General features: G+C 34.5%; 1 protein-coding gene across 4 annotated transcripts in view; it reads right to left on the bottom strand.

Moving 5' to 3' along the window:
- stag1a (STAG1 cohesin complex component a) overlaps positions 1-26,600 on the bottom strand; it is a 56,263-nt gene that overhangs the window by 19,263 nt on the left and 10,400 nt on the right. For all 4 annotated transcript variants that reach the window (XR_010891866.1, XM_067362093.1, XM_067362094.1 and 1 more), the window contains exons 2-7: positions 4,106-4,246; positions 2,833-2,947; positions 2,586-2,738; positions 1,350-1,446; positions 1,174-1,250; positions 878-1,082 (exon numbers count right to left, since the gene is read on the bottom strand). Coding sequence is in view for 3 of the 4 variants with exons in the window: in XM_067362093.1 (XP_067218194.1) it covers positions 878-1,082; positions 1,174-1,250; positions 1,350-1,446; positions 2,586-2,738; positions 2,833-2,947; positions 4,106-4,134 (676 nt within the window). In the remaining variant the exon portion in view is untranslated. The remainder of the gene's footprint in view (positions 1-877; positions 1,083-1,173; positions 1,251-1,349; positions 1,447-2,585; positions 2,739-2,832; positions 2,948-4,105; positions 4,247-26,600) is intronic.

The raw sequence follows: 26,600 nt of genomic DNA, 5'->3' as shown, positions 1-26,600 counted from the left end.
AATTATATTTTAAAAATGAAACTAAACCACCAGTAGGTGGCGTCAAGTAACCGTCTTAATAAGTGGGTCATTGATTCATTCATTCAAACGATTCATTCCAATGGCTGATTCATTCAAGAATGAGGCAGTTGTTTATGAATGGATCATTAAATCTTTGACTCAACCGATTTGTTCAGAATGCTGAATGATTCAGTAATGAAAACAAGTCTGAGTGTTGCGCTTTTGTTCTGCTGTGATCTTTGTTTGAAACTATTTTTGCTGCTAAAATAGAACAAAAAGAGTCAATGTTCTTTCTAAAATGTAAGATGAGTTAAAAATGTACAATTATTAACTCATTAAATTATGAGAAAAAAGTCATTAAATTATGAGAATAAAGTCATTAAATTACGAGAAAAAAGTCGTAATTTAACTAATTTGTTCTCGTAATTTAACGACTTTTTTCTCATAATTTTAAAGAGTTTTTAAAGAGTTTATTCTCAACATTTTATCTCGACTTTTTTTTCTCAAAATTTAACAACTTTAATTTCGAGATGGTTTTATTTTTTTTATTATTGCTTGGCCCTAATCCTCTTCCGTAACTGGTAGTATTCTTTTTCTTCAAAACTATCTAAAAAATTTAATGCCTGTAGAAATTAAATTTAATGCTTTTCAATGCCATTTAAGGCCTTAATTTTCACAAAATCCATTTAATGACTTTTAATGCTTTTTAATGCCCCATGGATACCCAGAGTAAAAATTAGAATACACATATTCATGTCTGTCTTCATTTCTATGTTTTTAAGTGTTAAATCATTATTTTATTTATGCAGAAAATGCAGGAGGCCTTTTTTGTTGACAACAGATTTATAAACGATTCTCATTACAAATTTGTGTTTACCTGCTAGAGTGCTGGTGTGTCTGAAGGCTCGGACCTGTGAGTCCGACAGACCCGTGAGCAAAGAAATGACCGTGTCCATCATGTACTCGTCGTAGATGATGCTGTACTGGCACTGGCGGATCAGGACGCAGATGAACTCACAGAAGTTGTAGCGAAACTTCTTCCACAAAGGGCCAGAAATGGTCAAGGGGTAATCGCCACTATCCTGCATTAAAACACCAAAAATTACCTACTCAGATTGGAGTTCAAAGGATGTTTGACTACACTAGCTTCAGTAAATCCATCAGAAAGGGTACCTCGTCAAACTCTTCTGTCATTTTACGGATGATTTCAGCATTCTGCATGTTGCGAAACATTTCAATTCTTACAGTGCCTGAAATGAAGGATCATCAGTAATCACTGCTATTATGAATGAACGATATATTATTATTGATTAATAATGCAAAAAGACATTTATAAGCATATGTTGTACCTTTACAGCCAGAGCACTGGATGAAGAAGTTGATGAGGTCCAAAAGTGCTATATCTCTGTCCTGCTTGTACGACTCGATCCAGTCATCAACGACAGACTAAAAAGATTTAGGAACAACTGTGTAACTACACAAACACAGCAGACGAGCTGCTCAACACTTGCTTCTTTAGCAGAACAATCTGGCTTAAGTGAGTTATCTGTTACATATTCAGCATCTGCTCCTGATCTGAAACATTTGGAGAACAGCTATACATTTCACTCTTATTTTAACACAAATGTGAAAAAATACACACTGTAATATTTTATAGATAGGGCTGTTAAATGAATGTGTTAATGTATGCAATTAATTATACACTACCATTCAAAAGTTTGGGGACGGTAATATTTTTAATGTTTTTTTTGTTTGTTTTTTTTTAAGTTTCTTAAGTTTCTTGCTGAATTTTCAGCAGTCATTACTCCATTACTCCATTCTAATATGCTGAATTGGTAATAAAAACTTTTATTATTATTACAAATGTTTAAAACAGCTGTGCTGCTTAATATTTTGTGGAAATTAGAATCAATTTTTTCTTGGATGAATGGAAAATACAAAAGAACAGCATTTATTTCTAATAGAAATCTATTGTAAAATTACAAATGTCTACATATAGCATTGTTGCGCTTCAGGTGAACCAAGTCCCGGCTCACGGACCTTTCCCAATCTTGTTCCCCCCTCACTTCCTGTCCACTCTATACTATCCTATCATAATAAAGGCAAAATCACCAAAAATAAACCTTAAAAAAAAAAAAAAGTCTTTACTGTAACTTATCAATTTTATGAGACTTTGATGAATAAAATTTGTAATATCTTTAAAAAATATATATCTTACTAACCCCAAAATATTCAAAGGTACTGTACAAGTTTAACACAATAACATTATTGTGAAAATTTATTTATTCAATTTTATATTATAACCATTTCAGTTGGTTCTATGTGATTTCTATAAACTGACTTTACTCAGTAAAAAATGAAAGATATTTTTTACATATAATTTATGTATAAATTAAACCCAGATAGGATATTTTATAAAAGTCGTTTGCATTCTCTCTGTGGTGAAATGCAATTATCATCAAAGCTGACCAAATAAAAATACCACCCAAATGAAATTACATTAGACATAAGAAACCTAAAACCAATATAAGCAAATCTGCATGTTGATCAGTTTTCTCTTATGATTTTATATTTGAGTTTTATACCTGCATAGCGCTCTTTCCCTGTTTGACCACTTCAAACAGAGTAACGGGATCCCCCTCTCCATTCTGCTGAGCCATTCCATTGGCCTTCCGCCCCCGCGGGGGTCCCATTAAGCCCTTTTCTGAAGGTGACTTCCGAGGCTTCTTGTTAGGTGCCTGGAGTCAGGGTGAATAAAAATGCCAAGTTAAACCATGAATAACACTTTTTTTCTGTGGTAAGTCTAGAAAACAGTTTTCGTGTGAGGCATACCGGTGGTCTGCCAGGCCTTCCTCTCTTCTTCTTGTTCTTTCCATCTCCAGGGTCGTCCAGCTCACTCATGCTCATGCTGAGACTCACTGTGTCCTGACCCGACTCACCGGAGTCCCTGTGAGAAAAACACACCATAGGCTCCACATGAAATCTGAACATCTGTGTCATGAAATGAAATAGTATGTGTGTCCACATCTGATGAAGTAAATTAAACACAAAATTCAGCTATTAAGTGTTTTTGCAAGCTTAATTCTAACATTAATTATATTATTAATTAAAAATAATTTACTAAATATGTGGATTACTTTTATGATGGATGGATGTACTTTTTTGGGCTTCAAAATACAACGCCCCATTCACTACCAATTAGACTTGTGCCGATATTCGGTAATGCGATAAATCGCGATAATGAATATGCACGATATTGTAATCGTCGGCACTTCAGAATACGGTAAATAATAATTTATTACCAATTATTAATTTTTTATAAGGCAATTAAGAATACTTTACCCATCAATATACTTAAAAAAGACTTAAAAGGATATTTATTTTCAAACCTAAACCCTTTTTATATTTTAATCTGGACTACAATATGCCCTAATGATTAGAAATGTTCTGATTATTTGTTATCGTTCAGTAAAACTTTGAAAACATACAGCTTCATTAGTTAACATATTAATTAATTATCACTAAACTGACAATAAAAATACTTATAAAGTATTAATTATTATTAATTAATGTTAATTTCTTACTGTTTAATAACATTACTAAAATCAAAACTTATTTAATGGACCTGAGATAAAACTAACAATGATCAGTTGTGTTTCTAAACTAACATTAACAAAAAATAAAACTTTCTGTGACAAATGTAACAGTCTTAATGCATTAAATAGAGTAAATTGTTATCTGTTGTTCTTTATAGCTTAATTCTTTTGCATTTTAATCTGTTTGAAAATTTCAGTTGTTTTTGTTTTATTACAAAAAGAGTTCTTAAACCTATTAAACTATGAAAAAAATGGCTTTGCAACTTATTTTAATATCGTGATAATACCGCATACAGTGATAAAAGCTTAATCAATTAATCGCAACATGATAATTTGATACCGTCACATGCCTACTACCAATATAAAGCTTGGAAGAGCCATTTTTTAATACAACTTCGATTGTGGTTCTCTGAAAGAAGATTGTCATATACACCTAGGATGCATTGAGGGTGAGTAAATGATTGGATAATTTTAATTTAATTTAGTTGTAGAATGAAGCAGGGACTCACTGTAGCACTGGCAGCTCTGAGGTGATCATGATGATGGAGGGGCAGCGGGTGTGTTACAGGTCTGGTGTGTTGATCTGCTGGGTGGAGCTCTTTCAGTGTGCTTTAAGTGCTGATGACAGTATTAACACTGCGACTCTGAGCCTGTAGGAGACAAAATGGAAAAACAATCAAACATTTGTTTGTAAAGATTATTTGTGAAATATTATTTCTAGATTCCATAATGAATAACTTTATACAAAGAAAATGTTTTTTCATTTAAAAATGAGTAATAATTTGCATATTTCAATTTATATTCCATAGAAATCTGAAAAACTGTGAATAATGCTCTATAAACACATTTTTAAATGATGTCAAAGTCATGAACTTGACACAATGTTCAGGGTCTGTAACCCTGCAGAACTACTGAAACGCTGTAATGTGGACATGAAGTAAAGTTGAAAAAAGGCTAAACAGAGACACCAACTGGCCATTTGATGAACTGCAGCAGCACATCATTAACAGATGTCAATCTATTCTACATAGTCACATCAGGGAAGAGCCCTACAGATCCACACGCAGGTATTCTGCTTCAAAAACATTTTTAAGACAAAATCTAATCCATTTCAATATCATTATTAATCAACATTAAGTTCAGATAAATCTTTTCTACTCATAAAATTAACAGTTTGATTTTTTAAAGGGTTAAATATGAAATGAATGCATCACTGAGTGGCCAAAAGTGAATTAAACTGTTTTATTTAGCATGAAGCTTTCACCTCACAAAAGCAACAAAAAGAAAACAAAAGGCTCTGTTTGATTGTTAATACAGCATGGGGCAAAAATATTAAGCATTTCATTTAAAACATCAGTTAAATAGTAAAAGATGACATTTTTGTGTGAATGTGCATGTTGTTCTGACTAAAGGTAACTTTCACCACTAGGGGCAGTATGAACCATAAAGTACTTGACCTTTAATGATTCTTTGATGGCATAACGAAATGTGTTTTTTGAGAATTTCCAAACATATAAAAATTAAAATTAATGTTCAGTTGGCTCTAAGAGACAATACTGATCATGAACACACTTTTAGAGTGAATTTTCTCTCACTAACAGAATGCTGAACTCCAGAGGATGTAAAGCACTTCTTGGACAACAGTAGGGGGCAGGCTAAGAAAGTTTTCATTAAAATGTTCTTCACTAATGCTTAGATGAGGAAATGCACACAAGTTTGAATCACACCATAATACTCTTTCTTTCGCTCTATCATAATAATCCTCTTTCTTTCGCTATATCGCTCTCTTTTAATGTAGAAAACTCTCACAGTGATGCAAAAAGAAAATCAGGCCATGCCAATTACTTCCAGAGAAATATGTACTCTAAGAAAGGTGAAATATGTCATAATGGAAAAGAAAGTGTAATTGCATAAATCAAAATTTATTCATTATGACCATCACTATATGGTGAATAAAGAGTCAATAAAATGAGATGAAACAAACATGCACGACAGGATCGGGATGTGAGTGTAAAGTGGTGTAAAGATGAGGTGAATATTATCCTCTTTAGACTGCCACTAGATGGCTGTACGCTGTAGGTGTCCTGGAAGACTGTTTTACAGGTGCGAGTCTGCAGTGAAGTTAAACAGAGTAACTGTCAGGACACAAGGACAAAAACTCTTGTGTAGAGAGGCAAAGTCATGCATTATGTGAGCTTTAACAAGAAATAAGCAGAATATGTAAGTAAAAGAGTGTAGGAAAACTATCTGGTTTATATTTGACCCTGTAACCTGGTCCTCAGTGGTGTCGTGAACACATTGAGTGCTCTAAATATGACCTCCCCTCCCCCACTGTTGTCACATTGCCGCTAAACGCTCACCACCACCACATGGCCACATTACACCTCGCTGACACCACAGCACCACTGAGAAAACTACAACACGCATACATCTGAAAATAAACAGGGATTGAGGTGAAAATGCCACTGATTTTTTATAAAACCCTGTAGTTATTTCCTTTTTTTTTTTTTATCTGTTATGTAACATTGGATCAATTTTACAGTATTCAATTCTAGGCCAATCTAGTTATGGGTTTAATAAAAAAAAGTTGTAAAAAAAAAAACACGCCCCCCTATCTCTTCAACTTTAAAACACGGAACACGTAATCCAGTAATAACTACACACAAAAAAAAAAAAATTTAATGTTATTTTATTTCCATTAGTTATTTTCAGAGGTGTTTTAGGGGCCGTTAACACGAAACCAATTTCTACTAAAACGTAAAAAACGTAAAACTTTTTATGTGTTTTGGCCATTGATTTATATGACATGTCAACACTAGAGTGACCATATTTTGATTACCGAAAACCAGGACACTCGCCTGGCAATGAGATACTCAAATGATACTCGAAGTTTACTCAAAGATGCCTTATAATTTCAGCACATTTAAAGTATGCCTCCTCTGTATTGATAGAAAATTGCTATATTACAAAATACTATCTATAACCAAAGACAGAAATTCAGATGTTACTCAACATGTTTTGTTATGACAAGTTTCAAAAATAACGAATGAAATAATGATAGAAATGTCTCTTCTGTATTAGAAAAATAATAACTAAAAAAATACCTCTGCTATATTAGCAATCCAAGTTTAACAAAAATAGCTCTCACAAACTTACAAAAACAAAAAAATCTATATCTTTAGTTTTCTTCTTCATCCTCGTTTTCCTCTTCATCCTGTTTTTGTCCTCATCCTCCTTGTTTTCCCTATCTATAATTTGCTGTAGAGCTGATCTTTCCCAGCAGTTTTTTGTTGCTTAACAAACAAGCATGAAAAGTTATAAAGAAATTTATATAGGCTTATCAGCTGTTACATCGCAAGGTACAAAGGAAGAGCACAACGAGCTGAACTCATTGTAGACGATAGCTGAAGGTTGCTCTGCTGCTACACAAAGTATCTGTTATTCAGTTACAGACGACTGCACAAATCGTGCATACTAATGAAAACATATAAACTGTTACCTAGAAGTAAACAACTGTAGTTTAGGCATAAGCCAGCCGCGACGCTGAGAATATAGTTACCTTTAGGGCTGGGCGATGTATCGAATGCTTTTGTCACGCGCATTTCTTCAGTAAAGCCGGTTCCAGCTAAATCGCCATCACCTGCTTTCAAATGAAGTGGCATTTAATAGACAGAGCCATAGTTCACTGATAAGACACGCAATATCGCGTTCAATATCGATATGTATCGCCGTCGTTATTGAACGCGATATTGCGTGTCTTATCAGTGAACTATGGCTCTGTCTATTAAATGCCACTTCATTTGAAAGCAGGTGATGGCGATTTAGCGGTAATCAGGGAACCGGCTTTACTGAAGAAATGCGCGTGACAAAAGCATTCGATACATCGCCCAGCCCTAGTTACCTTTATGGAATAATCCACTAATGTCTTGAGATACAATGTGAACTAATATTCTAAGTTGCATATGCAATCGTGCATGTCTGCGAAACTCATTTATATTAATGTATGCTCTGCCTTCGGAAACCGAAAATCTTGTAACACCGGTCAATTTAATGGCCCAATGAAAACCAATGAAAACCAGGAAATTTTCATCACTTCACAAACAACCAAGACGGCCAGGACAGGACGTGAAAACAGGACATGTCCTGGGTGCCTGAAAATGCAAATGGATTTCAAAGTGCAAGTCTTTGAAAACGATGCCATTATAGTCTCTGTGTAAACTACAAAAATGCAAATTTGTGAAAACGGTGACGTCATATTCTTTACAAAGTGATATCGCCAACTATTGGCCTGGCATGTACAATACAGAATTTTTAGTTGTTTTCATTTTGACAACGTTGTCGTCTGTATACTAAAATGCAAAGGAAAAATGTTTCCGTTTTTTGTACACTGTTGTCGTGTAAACGTATTCTTAAGAGTCTAAACACACACACACACACACACACACACACACACTATATTCTTCCACATACACATTCTTCCAACAAGATGCAGGAAGATGGAGACCAACTGAATGGAGGCGTATTGAGGCGTCTTAAACTAGAGCTGTATGATTTTGGATAAATTGAGAGTGATAATAATGATACAGTGTGCTTGAAAGGACTGCTTGTAAGGCTGTTTCATACATGACAACTGCTCTCTGTGGGTCAGTGGCACCACCAACACAGATTTAAAAATTTGCATTTACGGTGTTTGAATCGAGGTTGCGACCTTTCAACGATTAACACGCAGCTCTTAAGCTTTTTTAATGCCATCTTAAAAAAACAACTAGGCATAATGGAAGATGTCCAGCAGATATATATTTACCTAGAACAACAATAAGTATGTTTATTTTTTCCAACAAAATATAATTAATAAAAAACAGCAAAAAAATAAAATAATAATAAAATAATAATAATTTTATAAAATTCAATGGTCAAATAAAAAAAAAAATTATATGCACTTTTGTCTAGTTTTGATATCAAAAAGAGACATGCACACACTAATCCCAAAACAACTAATAAAGGCCTTTAATTCCAGGGCAAATGGGCAAAAATGTACATTTTAATAACCTTTTGCTTATTAATGTTTAGATGTTGTTGGATTAAGGCTCCAGTATACTTCAAACAAACTTCTTTTTCGTTCTTCGTTTAGGGGTAAAACGAAGTTCGAAATGCGTGACCAGCGATATACTGTAAACGAACATCTGACGCCGCCCACACTGCTGAGAGCGACGGTTATATGAATATTTAAATATGTGCCGTGCACTTTCTTCTCAGTAACAAAATAAACGCAACAAAAACGAGAAAACAGTAAGCATTTATTACAGAAAGCATAAGAAATGCGTCTGATCATAACAACATGGGAATGTTAGCACGGGCTCTGCAAAGTAGCACTCCAGTCACGTCATGTCTTCATAAAGCACTTTATTCAATAGATTGCTTAAAATCAAGCTGCTTTACAGTATCAAACATGAAAAACAGTGTTAGTGCCTCATTTTTTTACAAGAACAACTTAATTTTGTACTATAAAGCAGCTATCTAGTCTGTTCATGTTTTCACCCACGGAGCTCTTACCTCAACAATCTCTACAGATCAAATGAGTCAGAGACGCGGTCCACGCGAGTGAAGGCGGAGCCTCAGCGCACACCTCCTGTTACGTTATCGTCACTGACCAATGGTAGTACGAAGGTGTTTTGGTGCTGGAACTAACTTTTCCTGAAAGTTCGCTTTGGCAAGCCGTTTCGAACTTCCAAAAAGAACACAAAACGAACTTCGTTTTGGCCTGATTTTTCGTCACATCAGTTCTTTCTTCGATTTCGTTTGAAGTATACCGGGGCCTTTAAGCATATATACCAAATACTGTTGAAATCAAAGTGAAGTTTTGAATGAAGTTTTATTAAGTCTTAATAATGAGATTATGTGGTATTTGTTATACTGAATGACAATATTTTCAAACAATGCAAACAGGCTGATATCTAGCTAGCTAGCTAGCCAAAGGACAATCAAAAATTTATATTTAGTACAATTTTTTAAAATATTACAACATTTTCCATATTTTATAGTGGTTGTACCGAATGACCTGATGTTTTTGATCTTGATCCAAAATTGTCCCTTTATATTGGTTACCCAGAACGATGTCAATGAAATTCATTTTTCCGGACATTTATTTTTTATCATAACAAAGCAATGACTTCTACACATAATTTTAATACCGTTTTGCCCTATGTTGATATATGATGATATAAAATCATGCCAGAATAATAATATATACATTTATTACATTTTAAGATATTTTAATCACAAATAAAATGGCTGTATTGGCCTTTGGATGGTTAAACCAAATCACCTTTTGACACTTTAAAATACCTTTATGTGTAACAAAATACAGTTAAAACCTTCAGTAAAAGAGATCTAGTTGTACTATCTTACATACTTTGGATGTCATATCTTTGTTTTTTATTATTATTAAGGCCTTTGGACCCATAGACAAAAAAAAAACCCAGACATATCTTCTGTGTTCCACAGAAGAAAGAAAGTTGAATTCTTACACTGAGATGCATATGTTATTATCAACATGTTGCAAGTCATTCATTAATATGGTATCACTCTAATTTTCATTGTGTGAACAGGGTGTATCAGCTGACAAACACTGTCCATAATACACTGATCATAACAAAAAAAGGAGCGATGCATCAGCCAGATAAAAACAGCTATTTTCCAGATCATGGCTTTGGTTTGAGTCCACTGCGTGGAGGGATGAGTGATCAATGTCTAAATAAAGGTGTTGGAGAGCTTGTATGATGTTTCTGGAAGTGATTCAGTGAATCTGTTGCCGTTTTTTATTGATTTGGTGTTACGGAATTCAAACATGAGTCAATATACCTCGCCCAGTACTACATATATATATATATATATATATATATATATATATATATATATATATATATATATATATATATATATATATATATATATATATATATATATATTTTTTTTTTTTTTTTTTTAATAAATAACATCTAAAACGAGAGGCTGTCAGAGTGTTTGGGTTAAAATAAAATATTTACACCGACACCATGAGGGAAAATGAAAAAACAACTAGCAAAAAGTTACAGTATGAAAACATTAAGAATGTGGGTGTTAACAGAAGACCTTCATCTGCTCCTCATGTTCAGCAGAATGAATCTGAGGCAAACTGAAATGAGCTAATGCAGTCGAGACGGACCTTCTCTCTGTTCTCAAGTGCTTTATTGGCATAACAAAATTGCTTGCTATTGCCAAAGCAATAACAGAAAATAGATCAACAGAGCAAGAGAAGCAGAGAACATGAACAAGTAGAACAGTTATTGACAAACATTAATATATCACACAAATATATATAACAATTAACAGACAAAAAGCTAAATCTCTAAATGAACTGTACGTGAACAATGCCTTTCATAAAGGGACAGTTCATCCAAAAATGAACACCATGTCCTTATTTACTCACTGTAATTTTTCAGTGGAAGAATTTTTGAAGGATTTTCAAGACTTAATGCTTCTTTTTTTTTTTTTTTGGCATAAAGCAAAGATTCTTCAAAAATCTAAAAAAGGATTTAGCAGGTAATGTAGCTTGCTTCTTCTACATAGTTTCTCTCTCACTCTTATTCTCCAGTGGTGTGGAGATATGATTAATGAGCACTACTGTGAGGAAAAATGGTGCTTTTTTTTTTTTTTAACAAGGGATCTGTCTTCTCTGATATAATCACCTTTGTTTCACAGCTCTCACAGACCTTCCGAGCAATTCTTCCCTTCCTCCTTTAAACTAATAAATCATAAAATACATTTTAAAAAGAATCTCTCAACCTTCTACCCAGTTAGCAATAGGGTTGAAGCTGGTCATGTAAATTAGACATTGACAACAGAAAGCTGCTTGGTTAAACCAAATGACCAAGTGTAAATTATGTAAATTAGACAATGACAACAGAAAGCTGCTTGGTTAAACCAAATGACCAAGTGTAAATTATGTAAATTAGACAATGACAACAGAAAGCTGCTTGGTTAAACCAAATGACCAAGTGTAAATTATGTAAATTAGACATTGACAACAGAAAGCTGCTTGGTTAAACCAAATGACCAAGTGTAAATTATGTAAATTAGACAATGACAACAGAAAGCTGCTTGGTTAAACCAAATGACCAAGTGTAAATTATGTAAATTAGACAATGACAACAGAAAGCTGCTTGGTTAAACCAAATGACCAAGTGTAAATTATGTAAATTAGACAATGACAACAGAAAGCTGCTTGGTTAAACCAAATGACCAAGTGTAAATTATGTAAATTAGACAATGACAACAGAAAGCTGCTTGGTTAAACCAAATGACCAAGTGTAAATTATGTAAATTAGACATTGACAACAGAAAGCTGCTTGGTTAAACCAAATTACCAAGTGTAAATTATGTAAATTAGACAATGACAACAGAAAGCTGCTTGGTTAAACCAAATGACCAAGTGTAAATTATATAAATTAGACAATGACAACAGAAAGCTGCTTGGTTAAACCAAATGACCAAGTGTAAATTATGTAAATTAGACATTGACAACAGAAAGCTGCTTGGTTAAACCAAATGACCAAGTGTAAATTATATAAATTAGACAATGACAACAGAAAGCTGCTTGGTTAAACCAAATGACCAAGTGTAAATTATGTAAATTAGACAATGACAACAGAAAGCTGCTTGGTTAAACCAAATGACCAAGTGTAAATTATATAAATTAGACAATGACAACAGAAAGCTGCTTGGTTAAACCAAATGACCAAGTGTAAATTATATAAATTAGACAATGACAACAGAAAGCTGCTTGGTTAAACCAAATGACCAAGTGTAAATTATGTAAATTAGACATTGACAACAGAAAGCTGCTTGGTTAAACCAAATGACCAAGTGTAAATTATATAAATTAGACAATGACAACAGAAAGCTGCTTGGTTAAACCAAATGACCAAGTGTAAATTATGTAAATTAGACAATGACAACAGAAAGCTGCTTGGTTAAACCAAATGACCAAGTGTAAATTATATAAATTAGACAATGACAACAGAAAGCCGCTTGGTTAAACCAAATGACCAAGTGTAAATTATGTAAATTAGACATTGACAACAGAAAGCTGCTTGGATCGCTCCACTACTGACAAGAAACAAACCTTTTCACCAAAATTTCAGTAATGGGACCGAGCCTTTAACCTGTTGCCAATGGGGGGGTGGGAGGATTTAAGATATATTCTGTGCAAACTTATGGAAGCTCGTTTCCGCCATGAAATATAAAAATTAAAGAGGTAACTGCGACTTTTTCCTCACAATTCTGACTCTTTTTTTCACAATTGCCTGATATAAAGTCAGAATTGCGAGTAATAAAGTCAGAATTGCAATTTATAAAGTCACGATATAAACTCACAATTGTGTGTTATAGTGTCCAACAGTGTCCAACTTGCAATTGCATGTTATAAAGTCAAAACTGGGAGATATAAACTCGCAATTCTGAGAAAAAATATCAGTCTTTTTTCATCAGTCTTTTTTTTATATCATGCAATTCTGACTTAATAACTCGCAATTGCGAGTTTAAATATAGCAATTCTGAGAAAAAAAGTCATAATTGTGAGATAAGTCGCAATTACCTTTTATTAGGGCTGGGTAAGAAATATCGATTTCTCGATTTTAATCGATTCTCATTTTTACGAACCGCTATCGATTCTTAAATCCCAAGAATCGATTAGTCTAGAATATGTAGCGCCTCCCATCCAATAAATCGCAATAATCTTTATGAAGCAAAATCTCAGTTTTCAAATGATGTCCATCTTATTATGAGATTCAAAAAATAAATACTGTTTTGGCGCAGTTTAATGTGACGTGACAGATCGCTTTAACTGAGGTGATAAAGCGAAGCGGCAGCATGAAGCATATGTGAACATCCTCTCCTCTGCTTTAATACCAGTTACAGTGGGAAATAAACATAACTAAACACCTGAAGGTATGTTAAAATATACAGTACAATTTAGTGAAATCCGTATCATGTCTCCTGTAATAGCTCAATCAGTGTTTAAACCTCGGAAAGACGTCAATGAAACAGCTTGTAAACAATGTCACTTAACGTCACATTTACATATTCAGTGACCATAAACTCGTTAGTCAGCTAGAAAAGTGTACTCTAGAAAGCATTCTGATAAATATAGCTATGCACCGTTATATATTCATTATAATTTTTAATGTACTTCAATATTTAATGCATGTTTGAATAAATCAGTTATGACAGCCACGATTTAAATATTTATATTTCATCTAAACGTATTGGAGTAGAAATATGATTATGTAATTCTAAACTTAATTTATAATAAAAACATTGAGTGTAATTTAAGTGTTTGTATAAGTTAATTTAACCTATAATATTATTATAGTACCAACTGACTTACATGTGCAGTTTACAGCATTAGTTGAGATTTTTTTCCTTTAGAAAATTTGCCATGTACTGTAACTGAAATACTACATCCAAAATAATCAATGTCGAATCGAATCGTAATCTAATCAAAAGCATGTGAATAGTAATCAAATCGAATCGTGAAAATTGTGTCAATACCCAGCCCTACCTTTTATATTTTTTTATTTAGTTGCGGAAACAAGCTTCCATACAAACTAGTTTATTAAGCACTTCAAGTAAACCTATGTTGTTTTAAGAATGTTTGACATTTTTAGTGGAAAACATGACACTGATCAAGAAAATTATTTCTGTAGTCAAACTGGTGAGCTTTGTGCACTCTCATCAGAGCTATTTTTGATCTTTAGGCATGTGAACCGTAAAGTAAGTCTTGCCAGGGCACATCATAATTGCTTATTACTCACAGATTATTATTAAATTACACTGGTGGTTTGAGGGCAGAGCAGAAATTGTGCAACATTCTCAAAGGGAATGCAAATAAATTATGTCAGAGTTTTGCAGAGTTTTGCAGCGTGTACTGTTTGCTCTTCAGTCACCGGCTGCCAACCCAGGATGGCTGCCAAGCTGAGCCGAGACAATATTATTGACCATTGGCTGCATTTTAATCCATAATGGCCTGTAACAAATGTACTGGCCCAAAACAAGGCTCTAAAGACACATCAAGCAGTGCAAAACAGTGTGTTTTGAGTAAAAAAACTGTTTCGGGCTGGCCTGGTCTCTAATAAAGCTGCGCAAGCTGAGACTGGATCTAGAGTAATACGGCTCCGGGAAATGGATCTGTTTAAATATGTAAAAAAAAAAAATAAAAAAAAAAATGACAAACCTGCAGATGGCATAAAACAGCAGTAATTAGAGCTAAAACATGTCAGGAATGAACTAAAATCATCTTTCTCTCCTGATCATTTTCATTTCTTTTCATTTTCATTTCCTTTCAGATGTTTTTGAATGAAAAAGATTTGAAAATCAGTGCAAAAATGACAGTGGACACATTAAGCAGCATGTTTAGTCTGGGATTTGCTCAAATGAGCACGAGCTTTTAAAGGCAAACATTACAAAACAAATGCAAAAAAAGAGTCTCAAATATTACATTAAGCACAGACCATAGCATAATGACAATTAGGCTAATAAACATAATAACGACATTATATAAAACCACTAACACCAATTGTATTCCTAACGGTCTGATTTTAGGAGGTGAGAACATGTTCGTTGTTAGCTGTTCACAGATTCTGTTTTTTCAAGATGCTGAATTTCCACAAGCTATTCCAATATCTGTTCTTTCCAAGCCACACACTTGTTTCATTAACAGAAACCTTCCAGCTGCGAAAAGTCAAGCAGCACTTAAAATGACATAAATGGGACATTTATCACTGCCACAGTTCAGCTCAAGCCATCAAAATGATACGTACACATTCAGATATCTGAAAGCTGAAAACACATACACATACATTGATTCACGCTAAACTGTGTAAACAAATGTTGTACAACGATAGTATGGATAATAATATTTTAAATATTTTATAAATATTGTATTATAAAATAAAATGTGAAATATTTTTGATTCTCTCTCCACTTTCTATTAACACAAACTAATTATTTATTAATATATTACATTATATTATATTAGTAATAAATATTATCCAATAATAATGTCTTTGTATCCGACATTATTCACTTACTTGAATTCCAACCCTATAACAGCTCAAATTTATGAATGATAAAATAACGCGAAGCACTTTACATTAAGCAAATGCTTAAACTTCAGCATTGTTGTGGAGTGAAGCACCACAGAGACATTTATACTTAACCACAAGTTCTTCACAAATTCGTTTGGGAGCTCAATTAACAGCCAATTTATGATTGTTACAGGACCCAACATTTACACTTTCCTTTATACATTTTATACCTGTCTTCACCCCTGAGGCTGACTGCTCCATTGAGTTTAAAGCCCCAAAGAAAACTACAATAGAGCAAATGATGTGATGTGACACAGATGTGAACCCAAACAAAGCAGATCATTAGCGTTGGGCATTGACACAAATTTCATGATTCAATTCACAAGCTTACAAATATATTCAATATCAATTAATCAGGATATAAATCACGTACATGGCAAATTTTCTCAACGGGGAAAAAAAAAATCTCTCAACTAATGCGTTAAACTATAGGAGTCAGTTGGTACCACATTACTATAATACTTTAGGTTAAAATTAACTGATTTGTGCACAAACACAAATTAGGATGTTTTTATAATAATAAAGTTAAATGGTCTATGGTCATTGAGTGGCTTTACAAGTTGTTTTATTGATGAATTTCCACAGTTGAAACACTGATTAAGTGATTACATGAGACATGATACAGATTTTGGTAAGTTGTACTGTATCTTTTAACATACCTTCTAATGCTCATTTATGTTTACTTGGTGCTTTAACTAGTAGTAAAGCAGAAGAGAATCAGTTCATGTGTGCTTCACGTTACTGCTCTTGATCTGAGGCGGCAACAGTGATGTCAAACCATATTAAAGAGCGATAAAACTGATTAAAATTGATTAAAATTGAGAAATCAATATTTTTTACCCAACCCTACATATCATCATTTCTCTGTGTTAGGGTTGGACGATTAATAGAAAAGTAATTGAAATCGAAATTCAGAACCTCTAACCAACGTAATTTTCCCATGTCGGTAGGGCTGGGCGATATATCGCATGCAATTGTCACGCGCATTTCGTCAGTAAAGCCGGTTCCCTGATTACCGCTAAATCGCCATCACCTCCTTTCAAATGGAGCGGCATTTAATAGACAGAGCTGTAGATCACTGACAAGCCACGCAATATCGCGTTCATTATCGCAGATGAATCGCCTTCGATATGAACGCGATATTGCGTGGCTTGTCAGTGATCTACGGCTCTGTCTATTAAATGCCGCTCCATTTGAAAGCAGGTGATGCCGATTTTCGTTTTTTAATCCTGTTAATACTAACCCCCTTAAAAATTCTACCGCGTGTGTAGCCACGTGACTCCACCCAGTCCCGTCAAAATGCAGGTGAAAGCCGAGTTAACACACAGAGATGGTGCGTGAGAGAGCCTTGCGTCTTCACTAAACTTTGACAGTTGTATGTGTTTTAAGGTTTGCCAGTTTGGACATTCGAGCAATTAGACGATCAGATGTGTATTATTATATCGAGCTACCATGCTCGTGCAGCTGCATTGTGGCATGAACACTCATACAAACAGTAGCTGCACAAAACATGAAGATCGTGCACAGAGAGGAACGCAGAACCTAATTGTCAGAGCTGTCCTGTGATTTATCATTAAAGTCGCTTAGAATCTCTAAAAGTTATTATAGCATATATTTTTCTACTTTTGAAATAACTATTTACAACCCACCGCTTCACAATTAATAGAGAGACGACTAATTCACACACACAATTGCTCTCATTACGTACTGGTACTGTGCTAATTTATCTTTATCTGATTTACAACGAGCAGAAATCGGTAAGAAATGTTACAAACCATAGATAAAATAACTGCTGAAAGTGAGCCGTTATGTCTGCTCACTCTTTCAATAGGAAAAAATATCCTACCTTTAATAGTAAAGCATATTTATAGTACAAATATTTTAAGTGAACTATCAGGGCAAAAAAAACTAAACAAAAAACAACAGAAACAAAATTATCGTTCATTAAACGTAATCAAGGTCAAATGTTCAATGTTCAAAATGTGCATAATTGTCCAGCCCTACTCTTGCAATGTTTTATTGCCATTCAATACACCAAGATGTGAAATGAAAAATGTGACTATTAATTTAGTCGCACACTGCGATCATATCAGATTTATCCACTGAATTACAAAAGACACACTTTTCATGTAGTGGAGACATTGTTGAATTCTTTTATTCAATTGTATTTTTTAACAAAATCCTGCATGACACCAATTTTCCATTTTTATACTGTGAATTAAAAACTGAGTAGGTGTAAATGTGTGCCATGTGACAGTAGAAATGTGTCAACCAGTATACTGTTATGAATGAGGGGTATTTGTTAAGCACATTGCAAAAGAGGTTAGTTTACAGTTGCCAATGAATCAAAGTCATACTTGCTGCATTCATTGTTCAAATGTACAGTGTCTGACACACTTAATTTTACAATACTAGCTTAAATGCCTTTTACTAGTAACTCAATTATTACACAGTGTCTGCACCACTGTTTTACACTGCCATTGCTGAATCTTCTGCACAAAAATTATATTTTACTTAAGTTGTAAAATATTAAATGTGAAGTCTTTCTATTGAGTTGTCCTTGTAGGCTGCATGCAAAAAACAAGCATGCAGTGTTAACAGCACATCTGCAACAGTAATGAGTCTGCTGGTAATGTATAATATATATTAATAAAAAACAGTAAGATTTTTAAAATGTTTTTGAAAGAACCTCACCCAGGCTACAGTTATTTGATCAAAAACACAGCAAAACAGTAATATTGTGAAATATTAAATAATATTAAATATTTCAAAAAACTGTTTTCTATTTATTTTAAAATGTAATTTATTCCTGTGATGGCAAAGTTGAATATTCAGCAGTCATTACTCCAGTTTCATTCTAACATCAGTGCTCGCTTAGGATTTTTTCTTCTGGCCTGGTTGAGCAACTGGTTCAAATTTGTACTTGCCCTGCCAAAATTTTCACTGGCCCCACGACACACACACAAAAATAAAAAATAAAAATAATTATATATATTATATATAATATATATATATTATATAAATACATAAAATAAAATAGGCCTAGTTATTCTTTTAGCTGTTTTTGATCCATGTAACCTTAATAAATAAGGTTATGACACCAAAAACTACTAGCCTAACTCACATATTTTAAATATTGTTACAGACAGTCGGTAATAAAATAAGAACAAATAATCAATTATGAGCAATAGCACAAATAAATACATAAGAACAAACATATAAAAATGAAATAAACAGCTCTTTTCAGGTTTTTCATGTTGGTCTAAACTAGTAGCCTGGGTGCCAGCCCGAACCCCGCCCACAACATTTTTTGGACGGGAAGTTCGGTCTAGACTCGATCCATTGTGGAGTAATTATGCTCGGCTCCCAGAAGGCCGAGCCAATCAAATTGCTAGGGCGGGCTTTAATCGATGATGGACAGGCTATCTGCGGTTACGTAACCACCCACGTCATCAAAAGGCGCTTGGGTTGAATTGGTTTTCACCAACGATGACTGCTGGAGAAGTAAGATGTTTAGATTCCGCTATCACGTCTGTAATAAAAGAAATCGACAGCGCATTCATTTTAAAAGACGAACAAAGAACCGCAATCAAGGCATTTGTTGATGGGAAAGAAGTGTTTGCCGTCCTTCCAACGGGATTCGGCAAAAGTTTAAGTACAAGTTCAACATACGTCACTTACTGCGTTAGTCTGATTGGTTGTAGGTCTATACAATTGAGTGCAGAGTTTTTTTTTTTTTTACTGGTTCGGTTAAGACACGCCCTATAATTCAAGTGCAATGGAGCAGTATCAGACTCACATTCTGCCTAGAATATGAGTATGACGAAGTCAGGCTACTAAACTAGATTTTCAGGTACAGAAATAGTAATTAAATGTAAAATATCACTGCATAGTCTTCACTGTTTAAATATAAATTAATCCTTATTAAAGTTATTCAGTCAAAAGCAGCGTGTGATTTATTCTGTCTTTTGTTTGATTAACATAAAAACAGACAGCAGCAGGAATATTAGGCTGCTGTAACTTTAAGAGCTGCACGGATCTAATACACTGTTACACGTGCATCTTATCTCATTCACTTTTTACTCATTCATCTTGTTTACATTCACTTAAGACATAACTAACTATGTTTATGATGATACTTGACAAGACGGGCAATTTGACATAATTTTGTGAGAATATGTCCGTGCAAGCTCATGAAGACATGAAAGTATTCGCACGCTATGAGATTTAGCATTCTGGGCGCATGTTTTGAATGTGTGTTGATGCGCACACATACCTTATCACACAGTGTGCAAGTAACAAACTGAGAGATGTGGGTACTTTTGCGTCTATGTGCGCTTGAATATTTAAATTGCCAAGGCTTATAAATGCACAGATTAACTTTGGTGAAGATGCAGCCCTGGCCCGTTCGGGCAAGTTCTGTCAACTGGCCTGAGAGTCTTTCACGCTGGCCCCGGGCTTTCCTTATTGTCGAGTCCTGTAATATGCTGATTTACTAAATAGAAACATTTCGTATTATTATCAGTGTTGAAAACAGTTGTGTTGCTTAATATTTTTTGAGGAAACTGATTTTCTTCAGTATTTTTTTATAAACAGATCATTCATTCAGAAATCTTTTGTAACAACCTAAAAGAAAATTACTCTTACAGCATCCTTGCTGTATTACAGTATATTGAAATATGTTATGAATAATCTAAACATAAATAGAACCTTTCAATTGTACCTAATTCACTTGATTACCATAAATAAATGAATAAATAAACAAACAAACTGTGATATTGTTATATACTGTTACCGTGAAATAAATGACTCATCATACTGTGATATAACATTTGTCATGCCGCCCACCCTTATTGTGAAAACTGCAAGTAGACATACGAAAAATCGGAAGATGATCTTATCTGACGTCATAAACACACAAACTAAAACAACATCAAGTACTGAAGTTCAGACACATCAAAGCCAATCCCAATTCTCAAAATAAATATGGAACGTGGAGCTAGTTTAAATATAAAAAGCCAGAGCAATTCTAATTGCTTAAGAAAAAATAGCTGAAGAGATAAATCAGATTGGTAGAGTATATCCAAAAGGACATCCTGTAGATAAACAGTCCTTGCCACTGACTGATCTCTCCCGTGTGCGCTTGCTTCATTCAGCCAATCAAATCAAACCTGCAGCTTATGACCTACAAGGGTTGCCATGGTAATGCCTGCCTTCTGGAATACATGTCATGCATGTTAAGTGCTTTACAGTAAAAGCAACATACGCATGCGTGGAGCACGTTCACATCCTTGGCAACTACTACTAAACCTCTCACTCATACACGTGCGTGCGCGCCGACACACACACACACACACACAACGGAGCTATTAATCCACGAGCCACAAGCGACACACACGCGTGAGAGAACAGGCGTGCTTTAACAAATATTGACTGATACAGGAAGAATTACTTTAAGATTACACAAGGAGGCTTTTTAATTAAATAACATCCACTTAAAGTCAACTTATATGTAATGCGATGCACCAAGAGAGAGAAGTTCAATGAGTCGCTCAGGAGAAACCGTTCACTCTTTGAGGAGGTGGATCACACAAGGACGCGAGTTCTAAGGCTTTTTACAGTGAATGCATGAAATTTAAAACATTATACAGCTATACATCAAGGCTGCACTTAATGAGAAGACTGGCCTAACATGACCCAGATTCAAAAGACCACAACTATAGGCACCACACTATTAATGTGGTTACACTACAGTACAGCTATGAGACCACATTGAAAATGTGGGATAAATAAGTTTAAGAATTTTGATAAATGTATAACAACACACACACAAAAAAAAGTTATGAGGTAAAATGAAGAGATATGTATGATTTGGCACTATTTCCAGGTCACTAATCAAATAAAATTTGTAGGAATGCACGAGATTATCAGAACAATGTTGAAATTGGCCGATAAAAGCTTAAAATGTAATCATCAGCACCGGTCAGGCCTGGTGTGCCATTCCAAAGACTTTAGATGTACTCATTTTACTTATAAATGGGAGAAAGTTCAACGCGCAACATGTCAGATTCAGTCCCCACCTTCTAAATAAAAGAGCCAATCGATGATTGATAAAGTCGTCGCATCACTGCCGCTGCAGTTTAAATCTCTGGTTGCTACAGAAAAAGAGACGTGCACTTGCGCATTTTTTTAACGCTATTTGAGCATAAGAAACAACATTTATGGGACAGTTCATGTCAGATTTTGCTGCTGATTTGAAAAATGTTATTCAATTCAATTGAGTTCTGCAAGCAGGTTTGAGATTTCAGGATTCCCCCATTCAAGTAGATGGACTTAGTTTTGGATGCCTGAAATAGCTGCCCAGAGGCATTGCAAATATAGCTGCTGAGTGAGCAGACTTTCCTTGAAAGTGGCGAAACCTAACACTATAGATATACAAAGATGATTCACACCTTTTACTTATGCAGGGCTCCACACTGGAACCTAATGGTAACCAAATGGTTTAACGTTGTAACTGTAACCATGGTATTGTGGCAGAAATAGTTTGAATGTTTAACATTATTCTTTTTTGGGGTTCATACAAACTTTTTTGAAAGCACTTTTTTTCAAGTGCTTCACACTTTTTCTAGCAAAGCTCAAAGCTCTAAATATTATCCAATTTAAACGTTATTTTAATGTGATGACCAAGAATAAAAAATTTTCCCCTATACAAATGATAGGTTTTTACATGTTACTGTTGTTAATCTGTATTTAATAAAAGTACATTTTATCTGCATCTCAGTGCTTTGTCATATTTGTAATATTATTAGTTACTGCACTTATTAATGCAAAATAATAGGAATTTTATGACTAAATTACCTTCATGATTTAAAAATCGCCCCACCCCCCAGCAGACCCAAATCAGGTGCTGGCGCCACCATCTGTAGAACTAGGTGGCACTGGTGCTACTGCACTCAAATGTTAGTCTGAAGCCCTGTTATGAATGAGAGAAACTGCAACATGCAATATGGCAGAATACGTCCCACCTTCTAAATAAAAGGGCCAATCGCAGATTGGTAAAGTCATTGCATCACTGCAGCTGCAAGTAAAGCTCTGGTTCCCACAGAAACCTGAAACTCGCACTTAGGACTGCACATGCGCACTGGCTGGTCTAGCTGGAAAAAATACGCTTTTTTAGCACTATTTGATCATAATAAACAACATTTGTGGTACAGTTGTAAGATTTTGTTGCTGATTTAAAATGTTATTTAATTGTGAGTTTGGCAAGCAGTTTTTGACATTTCAGGATTCCCCCATTCAAATAGATAGGACTTGGTCTTGGATGCCCGAAATAGCTGCCCAGAGTCTAGAAAAGGACTTTGGCGATACCCATCAACAGTCACTAGTGCAAGCAGCGTCTCTGCAGCAGCACCCTCCACCAGGTCCTAGTGCCTGCCCCCAGGTCCTAGCTACAAATGTTAAATCCACAAATAAAATGTTTAACTTCATCTGTCTGAAAAAACTCCACTGATTTATTTTATTATTGTCATTTTATTTTTTTCAAAGCTTTCAATGTAGTCTTATTAAAGCAAGAACTTTCTTAACATTTATTTAGCTCTAACAAGTAACCTTTTGGTAAGGAGACCTCAGAACTCTGAAACCAGAATGACAAAATACAGTTTTTGCTCAATACTTACTGAAATTCAAAATGGTGCCGTGCATGTGGCAGCCTGTCGTAGCAGTACTTTAATCATCATCATCATCAAATGAAAAATAATTAATGTATAATTCCTGCACAGGAGAGACTTGGTGTTGTTTCCATTCAAAGGAATAATATATATATATATATGTATAATGGTACATTTATATATATTTGGCCAAACTTAAGGAGTTCATGCAGTCTCAATGATGCTGTAATTAAATAAAAATGAGGACTAACAAAAGACATTTTGAAAATCTTCACCTAAATTGTAACGATAATAAAAATTTGTAATAGAAAATACTGTATAACATTAGAAAACACAAAATTTATATATAGAGACCTGCATGTTTTTATTACACAGAACATATTTACCTATTCATGTATTGCTTGATTTATTGAGCAGCTTTTTTGTGCCGTATCAGGCAGCTGTTAAATTATCAAGAAGGTGTACTTGTCAGATGTAGCCAGAATGCACTGGAATAAAAACTCTTAAAGAAAACATTTTGGGATGAAGCCCAACAGTACATCAGCAGAACGATTAAACAGTGTGGATGATCTGCTGTGATGCCATTTTCCAATTATCAGCATCGCAAATCTAGTAAAGTTTTTAAAATTTAGTACACATTTCTAATGCTTCACTTTGTTATATTTCCTTAAAGGGTAATATAACAAAGGGTTAGTTAAAGGGTTAGTTTTTGTTATTTTTGGACCAAAATGTATTTTCGATGCTTCAAAAACTTCTAACTAACCCACTGATGTCACATGGACTACTTTGATGATGTTTTTATTACCTTTCTGGACATGGACAGTATACCGTACATACATTTTCAATGGAGGGACAGAAAGCTCTCGGACTAAATCTAAAATATCTTAAACTGTGTTCCGAAGATGAACGGAGGTCTTACGGGTTTGGAACGACATGAGGGTGTCATTAATGACATAATTTTCATTTTTGGTTGAACTAACCCTTTAAATCACATTTAAAAAAAAAGAAAAGAAAAAAAGCTGTGAGGGTGTTTCTAATCAAAAAAATAAAAAAACTTTTCACTCTTTCAGAGAGTAACGGAAAAGCCACAATGGATTTTTTTCTTTTGCTATCGGAGCAACTGGGAATACAAAAATTATATTTCCTGTCATCTCCCATTCATCACTATAGATGTTTACACAAATATGATGACTTCCACTTCTGAGAACCCTGAATATGTGCAAAGGGTGCATTATGTTTGTAGGTATAACCACACTGAGATTTTATTGTTTATAATGTTTATTAAATTTATTTAGTTTATTAATTGTTAATTTCCCTCAAAAGTGTGTTGTTGAACAACTAAACAATACATCTGCCTAAAGTCAAAATAATACAATTACTTTCAAAATACATGATCCTTTTTTTTATCTTTAATGAAAATGAAGAATACAGCTGAAATTAAGAATACATACCTGGTACACCACAGTAAAATGGGGTTTCATGTTGACTTAAATTATAACATAAATTTAAACAAATTTTTCACTCAAAATCTTTGGCAGGCACTTTGAAATCTAGACATCGCAGCCACGTTCAAAATGTGAAGGCATTAGCTGAATGACTCTCCTCCATTCGGTCAAGGGCAGAAACCCTATTAAGAGTAAATCAATGGAGGCTGATGGGAGGCTGGTGAACAGGCTAAACTGATCGCCTCTTAATGTGACACAGGGCAGAATAAGAAGGTGAAATGACATGCTGGGCAACAGAAACAGATGTCTCTGAGAAGAAATGAGAATTTCCTCAAAGCTGTGTGATCACGTTAAGGCTTTTTAGTCTTCCTTGTCTGTCACATAAACAGATTGTTAGTCCACCATTACCAGACAAAATAATGAAACACAATTGAAGACTAATATGGGCATTTCAAAAAAATATACTAAAACTATTATCTGGAATGCTGTTTGCTAGTGGCACAGAAATTACACTCATTTTTATGATTACTAAAACTCCCATCTGTCCTGCAGAGGGAGAAAAACAAGATAATGACAGTGCATGATTTTGAGGTTACATGTAAAAAGGTGCAGTTGCAAAAATCACTATTTTCATCCAAACTCATGATCTGATTGACTGGATAAGTGGAGACTTTCTGCCATATACAGAGCAGGAGAACTACATTACATGACAAAACACATTAATGAAACTGGATCTGTGTAAGGCAGCAGCTTGAGTTCTCTGTTGATTTGTTCACCACAGTCTGTAATTCCATCTGCTCTCCTTGAATCACACATATTTCAGGACCCCGTCTTGTCCGTGGGAAAGAGCCCCAAGCATACAGAACATATGGAACATGATGAAGTAACAGCCTTAGTCTGCACATAACCAACCGAGTGCAGTGTTAACAAAAGGGCTTTGTTGAGACAAGCCATCGTCACGACCGCGGCTCTGAGACGTACGCTACAAAAAGGCCATTTACCTGTGGGACAGGAATGTCAGGTGAGGGGATGATGGCTGAGCAGAGAGACATTTTAAGAATCACAATCTTAAGCACACAGACAGACAGAAACAGCCAACCCGCCAGGATATGGGAATAAGCTGAAACCAGCAAGAGCCTGCTTGCTCAATATCAGTGTTATTTTAGTATAAAGATAGCATACTATTATAGTTTTTCCCCAATATTTTTAATTAGTTTTTTAAATATTAAATTTTTTTCAGTTAATGATTATTTTCTTTCAAGTAACAAAATGTATTTTCTGGATTTATATGTGCGTCTATGACTAGATATTAAAATCAAAACCAATCCAGACATATTAACTGCATTACAGGCATTCATAATAATGTCTTCATACAATGCCCCCCAAAATGGCCATTAATAGGTTGCTGTCACTTTAAGATGGAATGCATAGATCCAATCTAATGATACACATCTGATTACTTTCTCAACTGTTTCCGTTCACTTAAGACTGATGAGAATACTTACCAAGTCTGGTATTTTGACTTATACTATGGGGTTGTTGAATGCTCGAATCTGATTGGTTGACGAACATTTTAAGTTGTACAATTTTTTCAGGGAAACGCACGGCTAAAGTAGTTTTAGGCAGGTCTTGACCGCATTACAGTTCCATATCACTTCGCCAAATGATTTAAGTTATTTCAATAGGTCCTCCAGCCTATGACCGCAA

This window comes from Chanodichthys erythropterus, chromosome 16, assembly GCF_024489055.1.
Source record: "Chanodichthys erythropterus isolate Z2021 chromosome 16, ASM2448905v1, whole genome shotgun sequence".
Classification (NCBI taxonomy): Eukaryota; Metazoa; Chordata; class Actinopteri; order Cypriniformes; family Xenocyprididae; genus Chanodichthys; species Chanodichthys erythropterus.
The sequence above is the reverse complement of the archived record's forward strand: the minus strand, read 5'-3'. Positions and strand labels throughout refer to the sequence as shown.